At 56.4% G+C, this 21,221-nt stretch overlaps 1 protein-coding gene across 1 annotated transcript in view; it reads left to right on the forward strand.

Annotated features, from left to right (window-relative positions):
• ABLIM2 (actin binding LIM protein family member 2) overlaps positions 1-21,221 on the forward strand; it is a 171,067-nt gene that overhangs the window by 106,384 nt on the left and 43,462 nt on the right. The window contains 5 exon segments of the mRNA XM_087434872.1: positions 4,128-4,274; positions 8,745-8,865; positions 10,787-10,885; positions 17,953-18,054; positions 18,525-18,578. Coding sequence (XP_087290998.1) covers positions 4,128-4,274; positions 8,745-8,865; positions 10,787-10,885; positions 17,953-18,054; positions 18,525-18,578 — 523 coding nt within the window.

Below are 21,221 nucleotides of genomic sequence, written 5' to 3' on the forward strand. Positions count from 1 at the left end.
GATGATGTCGCACTGAGTATCTTGTTTGGTGCCCTTTCTTCACCATGGTAATAAAGCAGTGAGGCGGCATAGCATAAAAGCAACATTGTTGGGTTATAATACATTATTATCGACAGGATTATATCATAATTATAACATCACATATGGGCATATTATGGTTATTATTTATTGTGCTGGATGGAGTCTAGGAGAGAAGAAAGCAGAGAGAAAACACTTGTACACACACCCTGGTGGCCTCCGCCAATCAGAGAGGGTAGCCTGTTGTCACGGCGACCACCCCAGGCCTTGCGGGGGAGGAAATGGATCTGTTAGCCCCACTGGGATAGACAGGTGTTGAGGAGCCAGGAGCATGGCCATTAAGCCACCAGTCAGGGATTGAGCGGGCCTCTCTCTGAGCGCTGTTGGAGGCAGTTGGCATTGTGAGGCTGTGGCTCTGACCCCTGCTGTCGGGGGTAACCCAGGGCAAGGCCAGCCTCGCTGACATGAGCTCTATGGGGCCGAGAAAGCCAGCAGGCAGCTGAGTGCTGTGATGGTGGCGGAGACAGGTGAGAGAGGATGGTGCGGCCTCCAGTGACCTGAGAGTGCGGGCCCCTCCCAGCCCTCCCTCCCGTCTGATGTTCACGAAATCCAGCAGGTGGATGGGCGAGACACAGGTGGTATTCCCATCGTGTAGGAGGAGATGAAGGCCCAGAGAATCCACTTGACTCTGGCAAATCCCCGATTGATTTTAATTCAACTTGGCAAGCACACCCTGAGGACTCCATGGTGAATCAGAGTCCTGGACCCCCAGGAGCCACAGTCCGGGGGAAGGGGGAGACAGAGGCACCAACACACAAAGATCAGCACCTTTATCTGAAGGAGAAGAACACCTAACCCAGATGGCAGAGGTGATGCAGGCACGGTCTCCAGGAGCTGGAAGGCCTGGGCTGAGTCTGGAAGGACCAGAGGATGAGCGGGGCAAAGAGGCCTGGGAAGGGCCTGTCTGAGAGAGGGAACAGCAGGTGCCAAGCCCTCAGGCTCTGGATGATTGAGAAACTGTAGGGGGTTCAGTGTGGCCAGTGGCGTGGGGGTCGGGGGAGTGGGAGCAGGATAAGCAGATACACAAGGGCCAAGTCCCCAGCAGCCTCAGTTCAGATTTCGCCCGAAGGCAGAGAGGAGCAGCTGAAAAATGCTGATCAGGGCACCATCATGATTGCAAATGGCAGACTCGGGATTTGAACTCAGGTCTTCTGAACGCTGCCCAGGGCGCCAAAGGGAATCCTCAGGCGTTCACTCTCTCAACCTATGTCACAGATGGCTGAGTTCACCCCGTGAGTACCCAGCGACTACGAGAACCTTGGAGTTGGGTGGTCAGGGAGGGCTTCCTGGGGGAGGTGGGCTGGGGCTGCTGGACCCCGGGGGGCGTGGGAAAGCTGGAGTGTGGGGGCTGAGCCTGGCACACGGGGGCACGGGAGAGGACATATGAGGGTGAACGGCCCGGGAACATCAAGGCCAAGTTTGGGGATCACAGGGTTTGCGTCATCCGTCCGAGAAGGGGGCTGCTGGAAGGAGCTGGAGGACAATGTGATGCAGCCGGAGCGTGGGAGACATCGCCCTGGCAGAGAAGAGAGCTATGGTGGGGAGCAGGGCTCTGGAGTGAGACAGCCTGGATCCCGTCCGCCCGACACCTGCTTCCCTGGCTGTGTGACTCTGGGCGAGTTACCCAACCTCTCTGGGCTCTGGCTTCTTCCTCTGTGAAGTGCAGTTGCTGTGAGCACTCCCCTCATGGGCTCGTTGTGAGTATTTCGTGAGCGAGTCATGAAGGGCCTGGCCCAGTGCTGTCCCTGGGTACAGCTCATGGTGTCACGGCTGTTGTTGGTGATGGTTGTTAGGAGTGAGTGCTGGCTGGGCAGCCCCCAAGAGGCTGCTGCCAGATCTAGGTGTGGGCAGTGAGGGCCTAGACAGGAGCCGCCTGGCGCTGGAAGGGCACAGCAAGTCCCATGGCACAGAGGAGGGCAGGGTCCGCACTGGCCTGGCGGGGACGCTGCAGGAGGCCTGGGTTGGGATGAGGGTTCTCGCTGGGCTTGGGATGGGGCCGAGCTAGCGAGGGCAGCCAGACTGGCCAGCTTTGCCTGTGGCTGGCAGTGCCAGGCTGAGATTAATCCGCCTCAGAGGGGGACACGTCAGGGGAAAGAGGTGACCACGTGCGGGAGCTCCAGGAGGGCCGGAAGCCATGGCGTCCGCCCGGCGGGGAGCTGAGTCGTGGTCGGTGAGGCTGGGCAGGCAGATTTCTCTCGTCCGTTGAGATCATAGACCGTGGACGTTCGGCCAGCACTGGAGGAGCGCAGTAGAAACCTGGGGGCAGAGGCAGATGTTAGGGGGATCAGCCTCGTCGCTGCTGGGAGAGCCCAGGGTTGCGTGTGTGGTTCTGCCAAGGCTGCGGTTCAGCTGTGAGGATGCCCATCTTTGGACCTGTCTGAGCCCGCCATGTGCCCCACGCAGCCCCCGGGGGTCCTGGAGCCAGGGAGGAGGGGCCTGGCGGGGGCAACAAGCCTGTGAGTGGTGGGGTAATGCAGAGGAAGGCTGGGCCAAGTCACGGGGGACCAGGCGGGTGGCCTGGTGGACCTCACCTGAGCATGTGCAGTGGCTCCACGCGTAGCAACATGCATGAGCGCCCTCTGTGGGTCAGGTGCTGTCCTGGACCCCACCAAGGTCACATCCCCCCGGGCCTGTCAAATGTCAGGCACTCTGCTGCCATGCTGGAAGTGCTCAAAAGTGCTGAGTGTGTGTGTGTGCAAGAGTGTGGGTATGGATGTAAGTGTATACTAGGTTAGGTGGGTGTGAGTGTGTGTGCTAGTGCATGGGAGTGTGTGCACAAGTGTGTGGGTGTGAGTATGGGTGTGGGTATGAGTATGTGTCAATGTGTGTAAGTGTGTATAAGCAAGTGTGGGCATGTGTGGGTGTGAATGTGCTCTAGTGTGGGTGTGGGTGTGGCTGTGTGTGAGCATATGTGCTAGTGTGTAGGTGTGTGAGAGAGTGTCTGTAGGAGTGTGAGTGGGTGTTTCTGCAAGTGTAGGTGTGTAAGAATGTATAGGCATATGCAAGTTGTGCAAGTATGTTTGCCAGTGTGTGCTAGTATGTGGGAGTGGGTTGAGTGGGTGGAGGTGTGTGTGTAAGCATGTGTACATCCACATGTATACATCTTAGACGGCACATTCTCTATGTGTATGTGTATGTATTTGTGTATGCATACGTGCATGTGTGTGTTGTGTTTGCACGTGCGCACACATGTATGTATGCATCACCATGTATTTAAATGCATGCATGTGTGTCTTTTATATGTGCATTTTTATTTATGTACACATGTATGCATGTGTAGGTGTATTTTGTGTATGCAAGCATATATAGTGTGCATGCATATATGTGTGTGCACACATGTGTATTTGTATACATGCATAAGTGTATGTGTATGTGTTTTATGTACCTGCACAGATGTATTTGTGTATGCACATGTGTTTATGGATGCAAACATGTGTTGTATATGTGTGTTTTGTTTGTGTGTGCATGCATCACATATTTGTATGTATTGTGTACTTGCATGTATTCGCATGGGTGTCTATGTGTCATATGTATGCACACATGTATGTGTGTGAGTATGCGTCTATTTGTGTGTATGACGCATGTGTGTGCATTCATGTATTTGTGTGTATGCACAAATGTATTATTCGCTTGTGTGCATACATGTGTATATGCGCACGTGTGTGTGTCTTGTTTGCATGTATGTGTACATAGATGTGTGTTTGTGTTTTTGGGCCGCGGGCTGAGTCTCACTGTCTGCCGTGTCCCTGCCAGGCATGTCACAGATTCGACCTCTCTGAGCCCAGTGCTGCCCTGTGGGACCGTCTCCCCCACTCCGCAGAGAGGAAGTGGAGGCACAGAGAGGACGCTTCCTCAAGGCCGGTGGAAGCGGCCCTTCCGTGGCTGTGCCTCGGGGCCCAGGCCTGCATGACCACGAGGCCTCTGCACCCCCGTGTCTTCTCCCCGCTTTGCCTGCACTGGGATCTGGGGAGCCCCTGCTCCCGCTGGCCTTGGGGCTGCCGCCCTCCGGGGGTCTAACCGCCCTCCCCCTGCTCTCCTTCCTCTCCCAGGCGAAGCTGGGCGATGAGATTCTCGACTACAGAGACTTGGCTGCTCTTCCCAAGAGCAAGGCCATCTACAACATCGACCGCCCCGACATGATCTCCTACTCGCCCTACGTCAGCCACGCGGCAGGAGACAGGCAGAGCTGCGGCGAGGTACGGCCCTGCCGCGGCGTCGGGGCGCGCACGCCCACAGTGAGGCCCGTTTACTCCGTCCTCGCTGCTCTCCGGGGGCGCTCAGCCTTCTCTACTCCCCCCAGATAACTTTGTGTGCATCCTCTAAAGAATTCCCCATCTGCCCTGGCCCCACACTTCCCCTCGCAGACAGCAGGCCGCACAGTGCAGGAGCGGGTCTGGAAAAGCCTCCTTACGTGGGGCAGAAAGCAGGAAGCATGTGGGCATTTAGGAAAATGCTAGAACAAAGGGACAGTGTCTTCCTTTTCTTAAGTTTGGGATTAATGTTTTGTTTCCTTTATCCAGAACATTCCTGGCCATGCTGCGCCCTCCCCAGCTGTGGCCTGCTCTTCTGTCCCATGAGTTCCTTGAGCTGGTTTGACCACCTGGTTGAACCACAAGTGATTTATTCCCCCGTGGCCCTGTGGGCAATGTCCTTTACTGGTGACTTCCTATTCACGGCTGCCCTTCCCCATTTAACGTGGTGTTTGCAGTTGGTTTTCACTTTACTTTTGGTGGTTTTGAGATTTCAGTGTGACTCTGGGTGCCTGGGATAGACGGGAAGAGCGTTCTGCCAGGCCGTGGGTCGAGTGTGTGTGCTGTCTGCACGTGGATGGCCCGGCAGGCTCTCCCCCGGGGCAGGGGAGCTCAGGCCCTCCACACGGCTCCCCTGGACCCTCCTGTTGGAGTCTCCAGGGAAGAGCTTCTTGGGAAGCCAGGCTGAGGCTCCGGGGTCGCCCGTCTCGACGGGGGTGGCACTTCACCCTCCAGCGTCTGGTCTGAGCTGCGTTGAGTCTTAACTCGGGTGGAAGGCACTGTAAAAGAGTCAGAGAGGGCAAGTGAGCTGGCCACGAACCCCAGTCAGTGAGCTGTGGAACGGAGACCAGAACCAGGCCTTTCTGCCCCAAAGACCATGCGCTGGCTGTTTCCTTAACTCTCTCTCATGCATCCGCTAAGACAGGGACCCAGACGCAGAGGGCTGGGTTCAAGTTCCCCTTCCACCTCCTGCCAGCCCTGGGACGCAGACCAACTCGCCTTATTGGATCCCACGCACTCCTGTGCAAACTGGCTCTCGGGGACCTCCACCGTGTGCAGGGCCGCTGGGAGTGTTGTCGGGATGTCACATGGGTGTCACCTGAGCGGAGTGCAGCGTCACACAGCAAATGCACACAGAGTCTGAGCTGTCACCTGAAGTCACACCCCTCATGGCCCGCTGTGTGTGAACTGTGGATGATTCCTGTCCCCCAGGAGAGGTGCAGTGGGAAGGGAGGGCTGAGCACGTGGCTTGGGAGTCACCCTCTCGGGCACCTGGGTGTGCCTCCCGGCTCAGCTGCAAACTCATGCCTTCTCTTTGAGATCTGCAGCCAATCCTCAGCCGGGCTCCCTCCCTGAGGGGCCTGCAGGGTGATCAGCTGCGCCCAAGGTGGTCCTGGGTCAGCTCTCCTGCCCAGGCCAGGACAGCCCAGGGGACAGAAATTCTCAGTGCACTCGTCGGTCACGCCGCAGTGGCTGATCAGTGTCACGCTGTCACTGTCACCGCCCACCCCCAGGCCCACTCTCCCTCTGCACTGATGCTGGGCTCATATGTTTATCCGCTTCCTGCAGCCCAGCACTTTGGGAACGACTGTCCCAGGAGCAGACGAGGCTGAGAGCAATGTGGGCCCGGGGCGTGCGCTTACAGGGGCAGAGCGGGGACTTGGGCCCAAGTGGCCGACTCTGTCACTGCCAGCTCCAGGCCGGCTTCTGCCATTGCCCAGAGGTGCCAGAGGCCCCTCCCTCCCCATTTCCTGGGACCCCGAGGGCTCTCCTCTCTCTGGGTCCTCCATGACCCGGCTGGGAGCCTGCTTGGTGGTGATTTCCACGGGGGCCCTCCTGTGGGCAAATGATGGACTGGAGACTGGGAAGCCACAGGACGGTGGGTCAGGGGACCGAGCAGAGCAGAAACTGGCCTCAGGGCTGGACATGCTTCTCCAGACTCGCAGCCTCCCAGCAGTTTATCACAGTGCAGGAGTCCAGCAGAGAAAAAAGCAGCAGGCTAGAAGCACAGAGATCTGGCAGAGCCTCCATCTCCCCTTCTGTAAAATGGGAAGATTGGGAAACATTTCGCTTTCCATTCTGAGGGGAGGGAAAAGGGTATGAGAGAACTTCCCTGGCCACTCGGGGCTCCTCCTCAGAGACTCCACAGCGTCTCTGTCCCTGTAGGGTGCCGGGAAACCTTAGACAAGGGAGCTTTCTGCCTAAGAGCTCAGTTTCTGGAGCCGCTTCTGTCCCATGCTGCCTCACTGGGTCTTGGCGACACATCTGTGGGGGGTAGACAGTGCCCATCAGCTCCAAGGGGGGCGCCTGGCTGGGGAGTAGGTCACCGTGCCCCCGGGCTCCAAAGCCACCACTGGACCTCACCCCAAGCCCCGAGGCTCTGGATTGCCCTCTCTCTCTGGGTCCCTTTTTTCCCTTTCCTGGAGAAAACCGAGGGTGATGGGCTCACAGGATGTGCTACCCCACGCCCTGAGCCAACGGTCTTCCTTCTGGAAAACTGTGTCTTCATGGGAGAGCAGTGGGGCGTCGAGGCAAGCCAGGATGTAGATGAGCTCCAGACACATCAGCACAAAAAAGCGTCCTGGGCGCCTCCTTCTCGGGGTGCCATTGACTGTATTTGTCCTAAAAGGTTTTGGGATCCTGTGTCGAGTCCCATGGTGGGCCTCCTTTCCCATTTGGAGGAGGGGTCCCGTCGTGCAAATGTGTGTCCTGTGTTGTCTCTTCTCCCCGAGTGGCCGCTGGTGCCGGGGCACTAACGGGCTGCTCTGTGTGTTGTGCCCACAGTCCCCTCAGTTCCTCTCGCCAACGCCAACCGAGGTAACCGCCCCCCCGTCACCCCCAGTTTGCTCATGGTGCTGCCGCCGGGTTATAAAGATGACCACCCGCGGCACCCCCAGGAGGGCCTCTGTGGCTCTTGGCGTGGTGTCTAGGGCCGTGGCCCTGCGTGGCTTGGGGTGCCCTCTTCAGGGTTGGTTATTTTTATAATCCTGTCTCATCTGCATGCCTCCCCGGTGCGTCTGCCCGCCCTGCAAATGCGGGCGCCTGGGGCGCAGGGCTCGTGCAGTCTGGGTCATGGCTTCCTTTAGAGAAAACCCTGGGAGCCTGGGCTAGCCTGGGCCCACCTCGTGCGGCTTCCAGTGGTCCACACAGGAAGTGCCCGGGTCCTCTCGGATAAATATTCTGAAAGTGTTTCTCTAGCAAATAGCAGTTATAATTAGCAGGCCAATTTTTTTTCCTGTTTCTCAAAATTAATCAGTGACATAGATAGCTGCCGATCAGACTCCAGTCTGCTTGGGCATCAAACCCCTGCATCCAGGAATGTGACAACCAAACCATGCAAGTGGCCAACTAGCACTGAACTTCTAAACCCACATGTGGCCAGGGAGCCCCACATACAGGCTGGGCGAGGAGGCAGGACACCCGTAGGGTGCAAACTGCCCAACAGGGCTGTACAGGAGGCGCCCAGAGATGGAGACCAGACAGCAGGGCTCCAGCTGTCCCTGGAGAGAAGATGCCCGTCGCTGTGGTGGGATAGGCCAGAGGGGCTCTGGGTGAAGCAGAGGTGAGAACCTTGTAGGTGCAATGCCAGCACGAGGGCTGGCCTGGGCAGGGCGTGGAGGTGGGGGCACAGGCCAGCGGTAGGGGCAGGAGCTTGGCCAGTTTGGCTGAAGAGTGAGCCCTAGGAGGTGGAAGGTAGGCTCGGAAAGGCACGGGAGCCATGAGCGCCAGACCCAGACTCTCACAGTGCTCGTCCCCACGCTGGCCTCGAGGGGCAAAGCAGCAGCGTCCACCCCGCGGCATGACTCAGCTGACGTGCCCAGCCGTGGTGGGCCCGGCAGCCTGTTCTTCCCGTGAGTCACGTGCCATGCCATCTCACGCCACCAGCGCCCGCCATGCCCACTCCAGCTGCCCGTCCTGCTTGAACGGGGTCTGAGCCGTCAGTGCTTGTCCGACTCAATTGGGCTTCTGGGCCTGGGAAGGGCGCCTTCCTTCCTCCCACACCTGGGAAGCCCCCATCGAGCTTGGGGGGATGCAGAATCTCAGTGGTTCTCAGTGGGCGCCGGGGAGGGCTGGGCAGGAGGGGAACCGAAGGATGCAGGTGGAGTCAGGAGGCTGCACCTCCTCTGTGGGAGGACCAGCTGTAAGGAGGGGCTGGTGCAGGGGTGGACGGGACCCTGCCCTCCACTACTGGGCGGCACAGGGACCGTGCTCAGGCCAAGGGGAAGGTCAGCACCAAGGCCAGGCCCCCAGCTGGCTCTTGCGATGCGCCCAGGCAGGTGCCTGGGATTTCACGTTGGGGCCATGCCAAGTCAGCCTCTTGATCGGGGGAGCCAATGCCAAGTGGAGAGGGGGTGGGCGGGAGGGGGCAGGCAGTGCTCTTGGCTCTGGTGCTCACCAGGCTGTCTTCCCTCCCAGGGGGATCAGGACGACCGCTCCTACAAGCAGTGCCGGACCTCCAGCCCGAGCTCCACGGGGTCGGTCAGCCTTGGGCGTTACACCCCGACCTCACGGTCGCCCCAGCACTACAGCCGTCCAGGTACTCACCCCTGGGGCTACTTTCACCCCCACTGAAGCTGTACTTCTTGTGGCTTTTCCTCTTATGGATCTGTCTCTTACTTTATGCAACTGGAAAAATGGCGGACAGGGTGTGGGATTGCCAGTGGGTGATGGAGAAGCCGTCCCTTTAACACCATAAAGAAAAGACCCTCTCATGTCTGGGTGGGGAGGTTAACTGCAGAGACAGCTGGTTGACCTGTTGGTTAGAGGAGCCATCCTGTGGAACACACAAGGCAGCACTGAGCACGTAGAAGCTAGTTCATGTTCCAGCAGTGAGAGATGTCAGGAAGATAAAGAGCATAAAAGGTGGGGGACCAGGAGTCAGTCTGTTCCGAGCTCGTGTGGTTCTGGGAGGGGTTGAGCTGTGCAGGCAAAATCAATGGCCAAAAAGAAAGTCAGAATATCCGATGACACTTTATCTGTAGCTGGGCTGGTGGCCCCAAAGACAGCTGTCCCTATGGGAAAATTGGCGAGAGGCCACCGCCAGGCTCTCCGAGGGAGAAGCCCACGGAGGGTTCTCTCTACCCCATCCCACCTTGTTCCCTGCCTGGCGCCCACTGTGTACTGCTCTCCAAGAGCTTTTAAAACTCCTCGTCTCCCTCAGAGTGTCAAAGCCACAGGGAGGCTCCACACAGACGCTGCCTTTTTGAGGGATTTTTCCAAGCTGCTTCCTACTTGGCCAGCTGTTGCATGACTCCATTTCACATCCATGGACTACTTAATATTTTTGCAGCCTTTGTGGAAAAATCAAAATTCATTCATTTGCGAAGTTATTTTCATTGACTCCCTGCAATGTGCCCAGTACTTCCTGCTCAACAGATGTTTGGAAAGTGGATAAGTGAGTGAGTGAATGAATGAGTGAGTGAGTGAGTGAAGGAGTGAGTGAGTGAGGGAGTGAGTGAGTGAGCGAGTGAGTGAATGAATGAATGCCTGAGCAAGCAAGTGAGCTAATGAATGAGCGAGTGAATGAGTGTGTGAGTGAATGAATGAGTGAGTGCGTGAGTGAGTGAATGAACGAGTGAATGAATGAATGAGTGAGGAAGTGAATGAGTGGGTGAATGAGTGGGTGAATGAGTGAGTGGGTGAGTGAGTGAGTGAATGAGTGAGTGGGTGAGTGAGTGAGTGGGTGAATGAGTGAGTGAGTGAATGAGTGAGTGAGTGAATGAGTGAGTGAGTGGGTGAGTGAGTGAGTGAATGAGTGAGTGAGTGAATGAGTGGGTGAGTGGGTGAATGAGTGAGTGAGTGAGTGAATGAGCGAGTGAATGAGCGAGTGAATGAGCGAGTGAATGAATGAATGAGTGAGGAAGTGAATGAGTGGGTGAATGAGTGAGTGGGTGAATGAGTGAGTGAGTGAATGAGTGAGTGAGTGAGTGAGTGAGTGAGCAGGCGAGCAGGGGAGTCGGGGAGTGAAGGGCAGTCGGCCTCTCCGAGCGCCCCTCTGCTCACCCCTGACCACTGCAGTTTGGGTCGCCTGAGCTTGTGGACTGGGCCTGGCGGGTGGTAGCCCCAGAGAGCCAAGACCTGCATCTCGGCTGGATGAGGCCTGGCGACAGTCAGGTGACAGGCCACTCCTTGGTCGGCCTGCTGCTCTCACCTGGCTCCTTGATCCCAAGGAGCCCCCCAGGTGGGGTGGCGGGCAGGGCTCAGGGGGCCAGCAGCTCCCATCCAGCAGCCTTGGGACCCGCCACCCTGTCCCCCAGAGGGTGGGGCTTCCTCCCTCGGGACCCAGAGCAGACTGGCCTAAAGTGTGTCTGGTGACTCCCCTTCGGGTGCCTGAAAAAGGTGTGCGTTCTTCGAGAGGAAGCCAAAATGTTCCTGGCGCAGCGGGGCCTGGGAACGTTCTGTGGCTTTGTGGCTGGCGAGCGCGGGAGGACTCTGACGTGCTCTCTGTTGCCCCGTAGCTGGTACTCTGAGTGTCGGTACCAGTAGCTGCCTGTCCCTGTCCCAACACCCAAGCCCTACCTCCGCGTTCAGACATCATTACATCCCCTACTTCCGAGGTAAGGCGCGCAGAGCTGCGGCTGTGGCTGCTCGCAGGGTGTCCGGCCCGTGTCTGTGTCTCGCTGTCCTGTGTCTGCCGCATGGCTGCCTGAGCCCCGTGTCTCACGCCCGTGCCCCTCGCTGTGTGTCTCGTGAGTCCAGCTCCGTTTCTGTCGGTGTATAAATGTTCCCGGGAGGAAGACGTAGGGAACTTGTGTCAAGGAGCAGCGGCGAGGAGCGGAGTGAAGAGCTGTGCGGGGAGGAAACTAGGATTCCCCAGCACCGCCCTCAGGCTTTGTTCTGCGAGCCTTTGCCTAAGTCACCCCCTGTCAGCTCTGTGGGGCGTAGGGGCTGCTGCTGAAGTTGTCAGAGGAGAAGCGGAGGCATCGAGAGGGCCAGGACTTGTCCATGGCCTCAGAGGTCATGGTGGCTGGCCCAGGATGCACACCCTGCGTGCTCTGACGCCTCCTCTTCCCAGGGTGCAGACTCGCCCGCCTCCGCATCCCTGCGCGGACATCTGTACATGAATTGCACCAGGAAGTTGGCCGAGCTCCTGTTTTCCTGAATGCTATGGACTGAATTGTGTCCCCCCAAATTCATATGTTGAAGCCCTGTCCCCCAGTGTGGCTGTATTTGTAGAAGGGGTCTTTAGGAGGTTTGTAGGGTTCCATGAAGTCATAAAGGTGGAGCCCTAATCTGACAAGATTGGTGGCCTTATAGGAAGAGGAGAAGACACCAGAAGATCTCTCTCACTCTCTCTGCATGCGCTCAGAGGAAAGGCCACATGAGGACAGAGCGGCTGTCTATGAACCAGGAAGAGGGCTCTCATTAGAAACAGAACCTGCCAGACCTTGATCATGGACCTCCAGCCTCCAGAACTGAGAAAAATAAATGTCTGTTGTTTAAGCCATCCAGTCTGTAGTTCTTTGTTACACAGCACCAGCTGCCTAATACACCACAGAAAGATGCTCAGGCGTGACAGGAAGCAGCGGCAGTGTCCTTGCTGATTCCCTGAGAGATGCGGTAAGTTCCTCGTTCCTTACAGCTGCTGAGTGGAGGATGTCTCAGGAGGAACCTTCTGTCCCGGAGGCACCAGGAGGCGAGGCAAGCTCAGCGGGATTATTCCGCCATTTGATGGTCATCAAACGGGGCTCCTTGGAACTCATGTGGTTCTCGTGTGTCTGTCACCATCACTTGCTTTGCATGAGCCCCATCCGTCTACCGAGAAGAGAGCCCTGGTCGCGGGGGCCACCTGCCACTCCTCTTCATGGACGTGTCCCTACAGCTCATGGTCTCTTCTGGACGCCTGCGAGCATCGTGTGGCCGGAGTGTGCTGTCTCTAGAGGCAGACAAGCCTCCCCATAAACCGGGGCGAATTGGACTATTAGATGAGGCACGCAGGTCCCCCCATGAGGTGCCTCCTCCCTTTGCTCGCTCATCAGAAGGCCCCGCACACATGGCTCTCCTCCCGCCTGACACAGCCCTGCTCTGGGTGGTGCTGGTACACGTGGGGGGCCCCTGGAGGTGTGGCCCAGAGACGACGCCAGGCAGTGGGACACCCGCTGTCTTGGCGCCTCTGGCCTCGCTCCCCAGGCAGCCCTCCGTGAGCTGGGCTGACTGCCTAGGGGCCCCTTTGGCCAAGACCAGTCCAGGTTGGGGCCTGGGGTCAGAGCAGACCCTGTGACCCACTCCTCCTCTGCCACTTCTGAGTCTCTACCCTCGAGTTCTTACCACTCCAGGGTGAGGAAAGGCCAGGACGGGACCTCAGCCAAGGGCAGGACCCCTGGGAGGCAGCCCCAGGCCTGCGGTGCCCCATCCTCAGCCACAAGAGAGAGGGCCGGGGGGAGGCCGGGGAAGGCAGCTCCACTATTCTTGGGCGGTAGCAGCGTGGCCCTTCTTTCCCTCCCGTAGGGAGGAGACAGTGCAGACAGGCCCCACCCCACTGCCCACCAAAACATGGTTTAGAAACCGTCTGTGTCGGAGCCTGTCAACGCATCCCCCGAAGTCAGGGGGCACGGTGCCGTGTGGTCTGCTCCAGGTGGGCACGGGCACCGGGCCTGTGGTGGGTCCAGCTGCCTTTGATGCTGATCTCTGCCCCGGTTCCCTCCAGGCCACTTTGGCCACCAGTTCCCTTTGTTCAGAAATCAGACAGAGCCCCTGCCTTCTTCTCTGGTATAGGATACCAGGGAGCCCGGCACCCAAGGCTCTGCCCCCCCGCCAACTTCCAGGGCTGTCCGTGACCTCAGGAGCACCCAGCATCTTTCCAGAACTCACCCCAGAGGAGCCCGGGGCCCAGGGAGCCCACGGGAGATCCCATGGCTCTGCGGGCCAGTGCCCAGAGTCCGGCCTTTGTCCACGAGTCACGTCCACCCACGGGTCCTGGGTCCACTGAGGCCACACCAAGGGAGCCCATCCTCTCCTCCTCGGCACCTCTCTTTCAGCTCCATGGGCTCCAGTCCATCCCAGCCTGTGGTCACTTTGGTGGGCCAGCTGTGCCAAGGGCCACCTGCCTTCCTCTCCGCTGGTCACGGTGCCTGGCGTCCACCACACTCTCAGGAAGTCTTTGCTGCTCTCTCCTCACGGCACCTTTAGCATCTTTGGCTCCCCTGGGTGGAGATTTTCCTTTGAACGACGCTGTGGGTGGAGGGCTCTTCAAGGAGAGGCGTGTCCTCACTCCAGCCAGCACTCGCCCTGACCTGGCTGGGTGCTGACAGGGGTCCCTTACTTTCCTTCTTTCCTCCCACCTTTCTCACACACCTTCCCACCATTTCTCAGTGTCCAGGGCCACCCTCCTGCCAAGACTTGCATGCAGCCTAGGTCTAGGGGCAGTCATTTGCACTTTAGTATGATTTTCAGTCCCCAGTGTATCTCCTGGGGCAGAGGAAGGTGTAAGCCTGGCCTCTCAGCTGTGAAGGAGCAGGCGGCTAGGACAGGCTGGTGTGCGGGGCCGAGGGGAGGCGGTGCTGCTGAGGCCACTGCGCTGGGCAGCCACAGTTTGCTGACTGGCGAGCCTCCCCCAGCACGGTGTGGGGGATGGGGTGGGCACAAGGGGCGGAGCCTCAGGTCGCGGCCGCTTCGTCACCCGTGCACCGTGCCCCACAGGCACCTCTTCATCTGGCGCTAACCCCGGGGCCGTCAGCCTTCCTGGATGGTTGTGGTCCACGCCTCAGATGGCGTGCGAGTTGCACAACGTGAAAACCTGCACGTGTCTTGGTCGTTGTCCTAACAGGCCCTTGCACACGGCTGGGAGCTGGCCTTGCCTCTGGTCACCTTGAGAAGATTCAACAGGAGCCAGCTCAGAGAGCTCCTGAGGGCCAAAGCCAGAGCAATTGAACGGCAAAACGAATAACGTGGTGTTGGATTGTGAGCCAAAGTATAAAGCAAATGTCCACACATCCACACTGAAGTAAATCAATGACTGAGCAAATGAACAAATCGGGGAGAAGAGACAAACCTCCGGTGCAGAGGAATTCCCAATATGTATGTGGACCCCGCCCTCCAGGAAGGGAGCCCCCTCCCCACTCCTCAGGGGCGGGCTGTGCGTGCAGACCTCCACCCAGAGGACGTGTGGGAGGGGGAAGAGAGAGGAACCTTACCGTGGAGACACCCCGCCAGCATGACCTTGGCCAGGGGTCAAGGTCAACGTCCAGTGAGAGGTCACGTGGACAGCAGGCACCCTTGACGTGATGGGGGAGAAGACATTCACCTCTGTGGTCTTCCTCCCAAGGACCATAACCTCAGTCTACTCACGAGAAAAACATCAGACCCGCCCCAACTGAGAGGCATCCTACAAAATACCCGACCAGGGTTCCTCATAAAATGCCAAAGTCATGAACAACTAGGAGAGGCTGAGAATCTGTCCCAGCCCCGAGGAGCCCAAGAGACGTGACGACTGAGTGTCACGTGGTGTCCTGGATGGGAGCTGGGGACAGAAAAAGGCATTAGGTAGAGACTAAAGAAATCTGAACAGGGGCCGGCCCGGTGGAACAGCAATTAAGTTCGAGCGTTCCTCTTTGGTGGCCTGGGGTTCGCTGGTTTGGATCCTGGGCACGGACCTACTCACCACTCATCAAGCCATGCTGCAGCGGCATCCCCCATAGAAGAGCTACAACTATGGTACACAACTGTACCATACCCTCAGTCTACTCACGAGAAAAACATCAGACCCGCCCCAACTGAGAGGCATCCTACAAAATACCCGACCAGGGTTCCTCATAAAATGCCAAGTGTACGGGGGCTTTGGGGAGAAAAAAAGGGAAAAAAAAAAGAGGAAGATTGGCAACAGATGTTAGCGCAAGGCCAATCTTCCTCAAAGAAAAAGAAAGAAAAAAAAGAAATCTGAATAAAGTGTGGTGTTTGGGTAATATTACCGTGGCGACGCACCGTGGTAACAGTAGGGGAGGCCGGGTGGGGGTAGGCAGCAACTCTCTGTACTGCCTAAAACTGCTCTGAAATAAGTCATTTACTTATACTAAAAGAAGAAGGTGGCTTTTCAAAGGGCAGGTTTCCCGACCACTAACAGGCACCCTCCAGGGCGTCTTTGCCTTCTCACTGAAAGATGCTGGAGACCCCTCCCGAGCAGAGGTCAGAAGCCGCCTCGGTCCTGAACCAGCTCCAGGAGAAGCCACAAGCCTCATCAGAAGGGACTTCTTTGCCTTTTCAAAGTCACCGCACAGCCAGGCTCTACCCTGGTTTTCTCACATCCACAGTGACGTCAGAGTTTTACTACTAAGGCCCATGGAAGAGGCTGGCCCCTAGAGCAGTGACCAGCAGCTCGAAGGTTGCACAGTGACCCGGCCGGAGGGGGCCCTCACGAGGACGCTGGCCCCGAGCCCTCCCAGCCCTGTCCCTCCTGCAGATGGGGACCACGGTGGTGCGTGCCCCACAGGGCTGTCGTGGGCATTCCGTGAGCTGGTGCGGGCAGAGCGCTCCCCGTGGCCTCGCAGGGGGTCGATGTCAGTGGCACATTGTATTGTGATGAGGCGACACAGTGACCGGGTGCGGCGTGAGTCCAGGGGAGAGAATGGTCAGCGGTGGGCTGTGTCCTCCAGGAAGGCTTCGCACCTGAGCCTTGACCTGGGGAGGGTCTGGACGAGTGGGGAGGATTGGAAAGGGGGTTCCAGACAGGGATGGCAGGAGGAGGGGAGGCCGGGAGGAGGGGGTGAGACCAAGATGGCAGAGTTCGGTGACTGCTGTGGAGGCCCCTGGATGGCAGGAGTGAGGTGGGCATGATGGGCCACCACATCTGTGACCCCAGCTGCCTCTGGGTCTCGGGCCCCCTGAGCACCTGATGAAAGCCCCTCAGATAAATGCGCACATGCACACACAGAATCTTGCCTGTGGTGTAGGAGGACATGGCACTGTAGGCTTGGGGACCAGCGGGGAGAGGAGTCTTGTGATATGTTCGAGTCTGCAGCCCCCTGGGCAGGAGCTGGGTGGATGAGGGGCCGTGAATTCTAGGCAGAGAAAAAGGAGCCGTTTGAGGCCTCCTGGATTCCACAGGTCGGGCCCTAAGTGAGCGGTCCTCAGCTGTCCCGGGGTCCATGCAGAGGAAGTTTCCAAAGGCCCTGCTTCCAGCACGTGCTGCTGCCTCTGGGGATGGATGAGTCCCAGCCACAGTCGGTAGAAGGGATCGTGGCTTCCTTTACGGGAACGGGGGTGTGGTCTCCCCGGGGCTTGGGAACGGCCCAAGGCCCCTACTCCCCAGGGAGGTACAGGCGTCTGGACTGGGGTGAAGCTGCGCTCCGGAAGGCTCTATGCTGCGCTGGAGGGGGCTGTTACGGGAAAAGCAGGATTCACGTGATGAGGAGGGGACAGTCATTCCCCGAAGTTCTGTCAGCGCCACCAGGTGCAACTGGCGCCCAGGCACAGGAAGATGCTTGAAGCTGTGGTCAGCAGCTCCCCTTGTGGCCTCTGCCCCGTTTGGGCTGCTGATTGTGGTCTGCTCTTGCTGAACCCACCCTGCCTCGCATGCCCCCTGGTCCCCCAGCGCACCCCACCCAGGCAACAGCTCTCTCTGAGCCTGTGTCTGCCGCACCTTCCTCATTAGCCCACCTCGCAGTCCCTGGCCGGTCCCCCTCCAGGCCCGGCACGGTGCTGCCCTCTGGGGAAGTGCTGTTTCATCACCATGTCGCCTCGGGGTCCTGCGGCTCTGAACAGCTGCAACTTGAAGGCAGTATTGTCCAGTCCGGGGTGCCCCTTTCCCTGCCAAGCTGTCCTCTAATGCGGCAGAGGGTTTCCTGAGGCTGATGGGAGAGGACATGGGTTGTGCCTTATGAGTGTCTTACCTCATCATCCAAAGTGTCCACGGCCCATTGCATTCTGTCGATCACAGCATTCCTAAAGAGGTCAGTGTAGGGCGGGAGGGCCACCCGGGCAACTCCAGCTATCTAAATTTGTGACTTGATAATCCAACCTCATTAATGAAACAGAAATTACAAATCCAGATGGGATAAGAAATTGGAGCCAGAATCAGAGGATTCTTTCCATTTAATTCTGGAAAAAACAGCTTTATTTAGGAATGTGACAGCTGATTAATACTAGCTTTCTCTTATTCTCCTATAGCTAGTAGAATTTTATTCAGTGGATTTTAAGGACAGATTTCAATGAATTCTAGCTCTTTAATCCTATTCTAAATGACTAATTTGTAGATTCTCCAAGAAAGCAGCATCTTTTTATACAAGGGTACTGAGGAAGGGAGGCCTTAGCTTTGGTGAATTTGTGACTTGCTGGATTCAAACACCAGCCACAGCAGAGCAGCAGACGAGCTATTTGCCCCAAGGAGAGTGGGGCTCTGCCCCGACGGCCAGGTCAACCTTCCTGTGAATGAGGAACCAATAAGGTCTTTGCCCTCGGTGCCACCGTTCCTTTGCCACGTTAGAAGGGGTTGACTGGAGGTTGGATTAACAAGCCATTGGGCCCGGTCTGGAAATGTTGGTGCAGGCCACACTCCCTTCCCCGGGCAGAGGGTTTGGGCGGCTCGCAGGCAGGGAAGATGGGGCTTACTGCGAATTAGCTTTCATGCTTGAAATACTCTGCTTCTCCCTCTCCCTCCTTCTACCTGCTGTCTTTGCTTTTCCGTCTGGAGGCAGCGAAAGTGGCCGGAGCACCCCCAGCCTCTCGGTGCTCTCAGACAGCAAGCCTCCCCCCTCCACCTACCAGCAGGCTCCTCGCCACTTCCACGTCCCAGGTAGGCTCCCAGGACGCGCCAGGCGGTCGGGCTCGCCACGCAGACCGTCTGTTCCCACATGAGTTGTTGTGTGAGCCCCAAGCTTCTCCATTCCCCCCTGCCAAATTCTGAGACTCCTTAAAAATCAGCAAGTGGGTTTGCACATCCCCAAATTGGTGTGTGTTTGAGTTTCTCCCAAAGCCCCACAAACACCAGGGAGCCAGTTTTGCCCTCCTGGGAATGGGCTGGAGAGAAGGGGCTGTCTGGGCAGTTGTCTCTGGCCCCCGCTCCGGCCGCCTCTCTCCCTCTGCCCACTGCAAGCTGGGGGTGCTGTCCTGGCTGAGTGAGGCTTGATGGGAGGTGTGGGGCCTGTGGGTGCCAGAGCCTGTATGGTGACTCTCTCTCTGGGTGGTGCCTGCTGCTGACGGTGGAAACCATCACAATGTGCTGTTCACCCTGCTCTTCTCTCCTGTTTCTTTCTTCTTCCCCAGACACGGGCGTAAAAGATAACATCTATAGGAAACCCCCCATCTACAAACAGCATGGTACAGTCGGATTTCCTCTGCCACTGCGTTTCCCTGCATGCCTGTCAATACCGTTTGCTTCTGAGTGCTTCCTTTGGTTGTGTTCTGATACAGAGGCCGCAGCCTGAAGGTTAAATGCAAATTCACCAGCAGGTTCCCAGAGGCCTCTTCATGAATCACAGTGATGAGTGAGGACGCCACTGGGCGTTATACACCCGAGGCTAACAGATCCTCCGGGCTTGGGATGGGAGTTTATGACCCCTAGCTGCTCTCCGTGGCTTTGATGATGCCGCTTTGAGGGAAGCAGCCAGACTGACTTCAGCCAAGATGCTGAGGGACGGAGGGACCACAACCGACCCAGACTGATCTTTGGAAAGCAGAACAAACCAGAATCAGTCATTTATTCCTCTGTGAGAATTTAAATCCTGTGTTTTGAGAATTTCTGACGACAGAATGAATGACCTAGGCTTCAGTTTAAGGGATTTCTTGCATCAGCAAATAGTGATGTCTAGTGTCCTGGGTGTCTCACGGCCCCCTAGTTTCCCTCTCAGAGGTGACCACCCACCTCCGTTCCACCTGAGCCTGCGAGGAACAGGTGCACAGGGAGCAGATGGCGGGGCAATGGAACCAGAAGCAGAAGGCTCCAGGGCTCCCCTCAGTCTCTTCATGGAATTTCTAAGGGGATTTGGGGCATGTTGCTTCACCATCCTGAGCCTCTGTTTCCTCAAATGCAAAATAGGACCAGTCCCTCCACCCTGCCCTTTTCACGGGCTGGTTGTGAGGATCGGATGGGATAATGAATGTGGAAACACATTCTAAACTGTAGAGTGCTGTGCACATGGTGAGGATTGTTATCAAGTCACTAGAGAGATGGGAAGAGGGATTTCCGTATTTAAAGTTCTTGTTCAGATGCACCCAAAGAAAACAGGCACTACCATGTTGACAGCTGGATGGACACCTTTAGGTGGAACCTATAAAAGTATGCTTTCTGTGGCTTACTGACAAATCAGTGGTCTAGTTACGCAAAAACACAGTTTTTAAAAATTTTCTCCTTGATTACAATAAGCCCTGTGCTTTGTGTATTTCTTCCTCTTCTCAAGAAAGAAAAAAAATGAATTAAAACTCTTGGGTTTCCAGAAGGCCCTGACTTTTACCATTGCCTCTCAACCGGAGAAGCTTAGAGCACAGATCTTCTGGAGGCATGGACTAGTTAGACTCCAGGCCCTTAGAGATTGTCCAGACCAGCTCCCTCCTGTTGCAAGTGGGGAAACTGAGGCCAGCTAAAGGAAGGAGCAGTCACGTTAAGTGTTGTCTTTCCATCATGGCACCCGCGTTCAAGCCCATGCAGAGGCCGTGTGTTCTGTGCTCATCCTGCGAGTGGGGTTGACCAATGTGGCCTTTTATTAACCTCAGACATATAATTTACACACACAGCGTAGGAGGGGTCGGCCTCTTATGGAGGGCCGTAAATCAGATGGTGAAATTGCTCACCAGCCTCTGAGCCAGCCAGACCTAAGAGCAGGAGCTTCCGACATTAAGTCCTTTAACTGAACTGTCCAGCGGAGAGATTCGGTGTTAGTGTTACCCATGTTAGTCTTGTGATGGTTTTCATTTTAATCTGGATATAAAGACCTCTCATATCCAAACACAAGTGAATTCGTATTTGACTGAACCCTGAGCAGTGACCCAAATCCTTTTATCAGAATTCTGCCCAGAATTTTGGCATATTGATTTTTTTATAAAATGAATTTTATAGAGTGCCTACTCTCTGCCAAGCATTCAGCCACATTGTGGGGATAAACATGAATAAAGTCCATCCCTACGTAAACATAAATGGGTCGTGAATTGAGGGTTTAGCTTCCAATGTGTACTCTTCCTAATCAGGTTTCCTTAGGTGATCCCCAGAAAATAATGGAGGTATTAGAGTGCATTTGGTTTCCAATATGTTTGAGATGTTTTGTTTTTACAAGATTTCCCCCATCCACGTAGAATATATCCTGTTGTGTGTGTGTGTGTGAGCATGCGTGTGTGCATGCATTGTGTGAGCATGCACGTGTATGCATGCATTGTGTGAGCATGCATGTGTGTGCACGTGTGTGAGCATGCATGTGCGTGCGTGTGTGTGAGCGTGCATGTGTGTGCATGCATGTGTGTGAGCATGCTTGTATGTGTGCATGCATGTGTGTGCACGTGTGTGAGCGTGCATGTGTGTGCGTGTGTGTGAGCGTGCATGTGTGTGCATGCATGTGTGTGAGCATGCTTGTATGTGTGCACGTGTGTGAGCGTGCATGTGTGTGTGTTAAAGCCCACATGCAGCACCCCCCACGTCAGCAAATTGACCATCCAGTCATCTCTTGGGGAGAGAGGAACACAGCTCAGACTTGAGAAGCCATCGGTTTAATCTCCAAACTTTCCTGAAACAAACTCTGGGTGGTGACGTTGCGTTACTGGACCACTTAATTAGTTTAAGATAATATATTCAACAAGTTAAAAAATTATGCTGTTTAATTAATGTATTTACGTTTCAGCTCTCTATTACCAACTCATTGAAAGTTTTTTTTGTTTTTTTTTAATTAGCATCCCTCTTTTCTGATGCTTGAGTCCCATTCCTGTTTTTGGGAAACGAGCCTCCAGCGTGAGGGAGGCCAGGCGCGCAGGACCCGG

The sequence above is a fragment of the Ceratotherium simum genome, chromosome 8 (genome assembly GCF_057802395.1).
Source record: "Ceratotherium simum simum isolate JZ-2026a chromosome 8, ASM5780239v1, whole genome shotgun sequence".
NCBI lineage: Eukaryota > Metazoa > Chordata > Mammalia > Perissodactyla > Rhinocerotidae > Ceratotherium > Ceratotherium simum.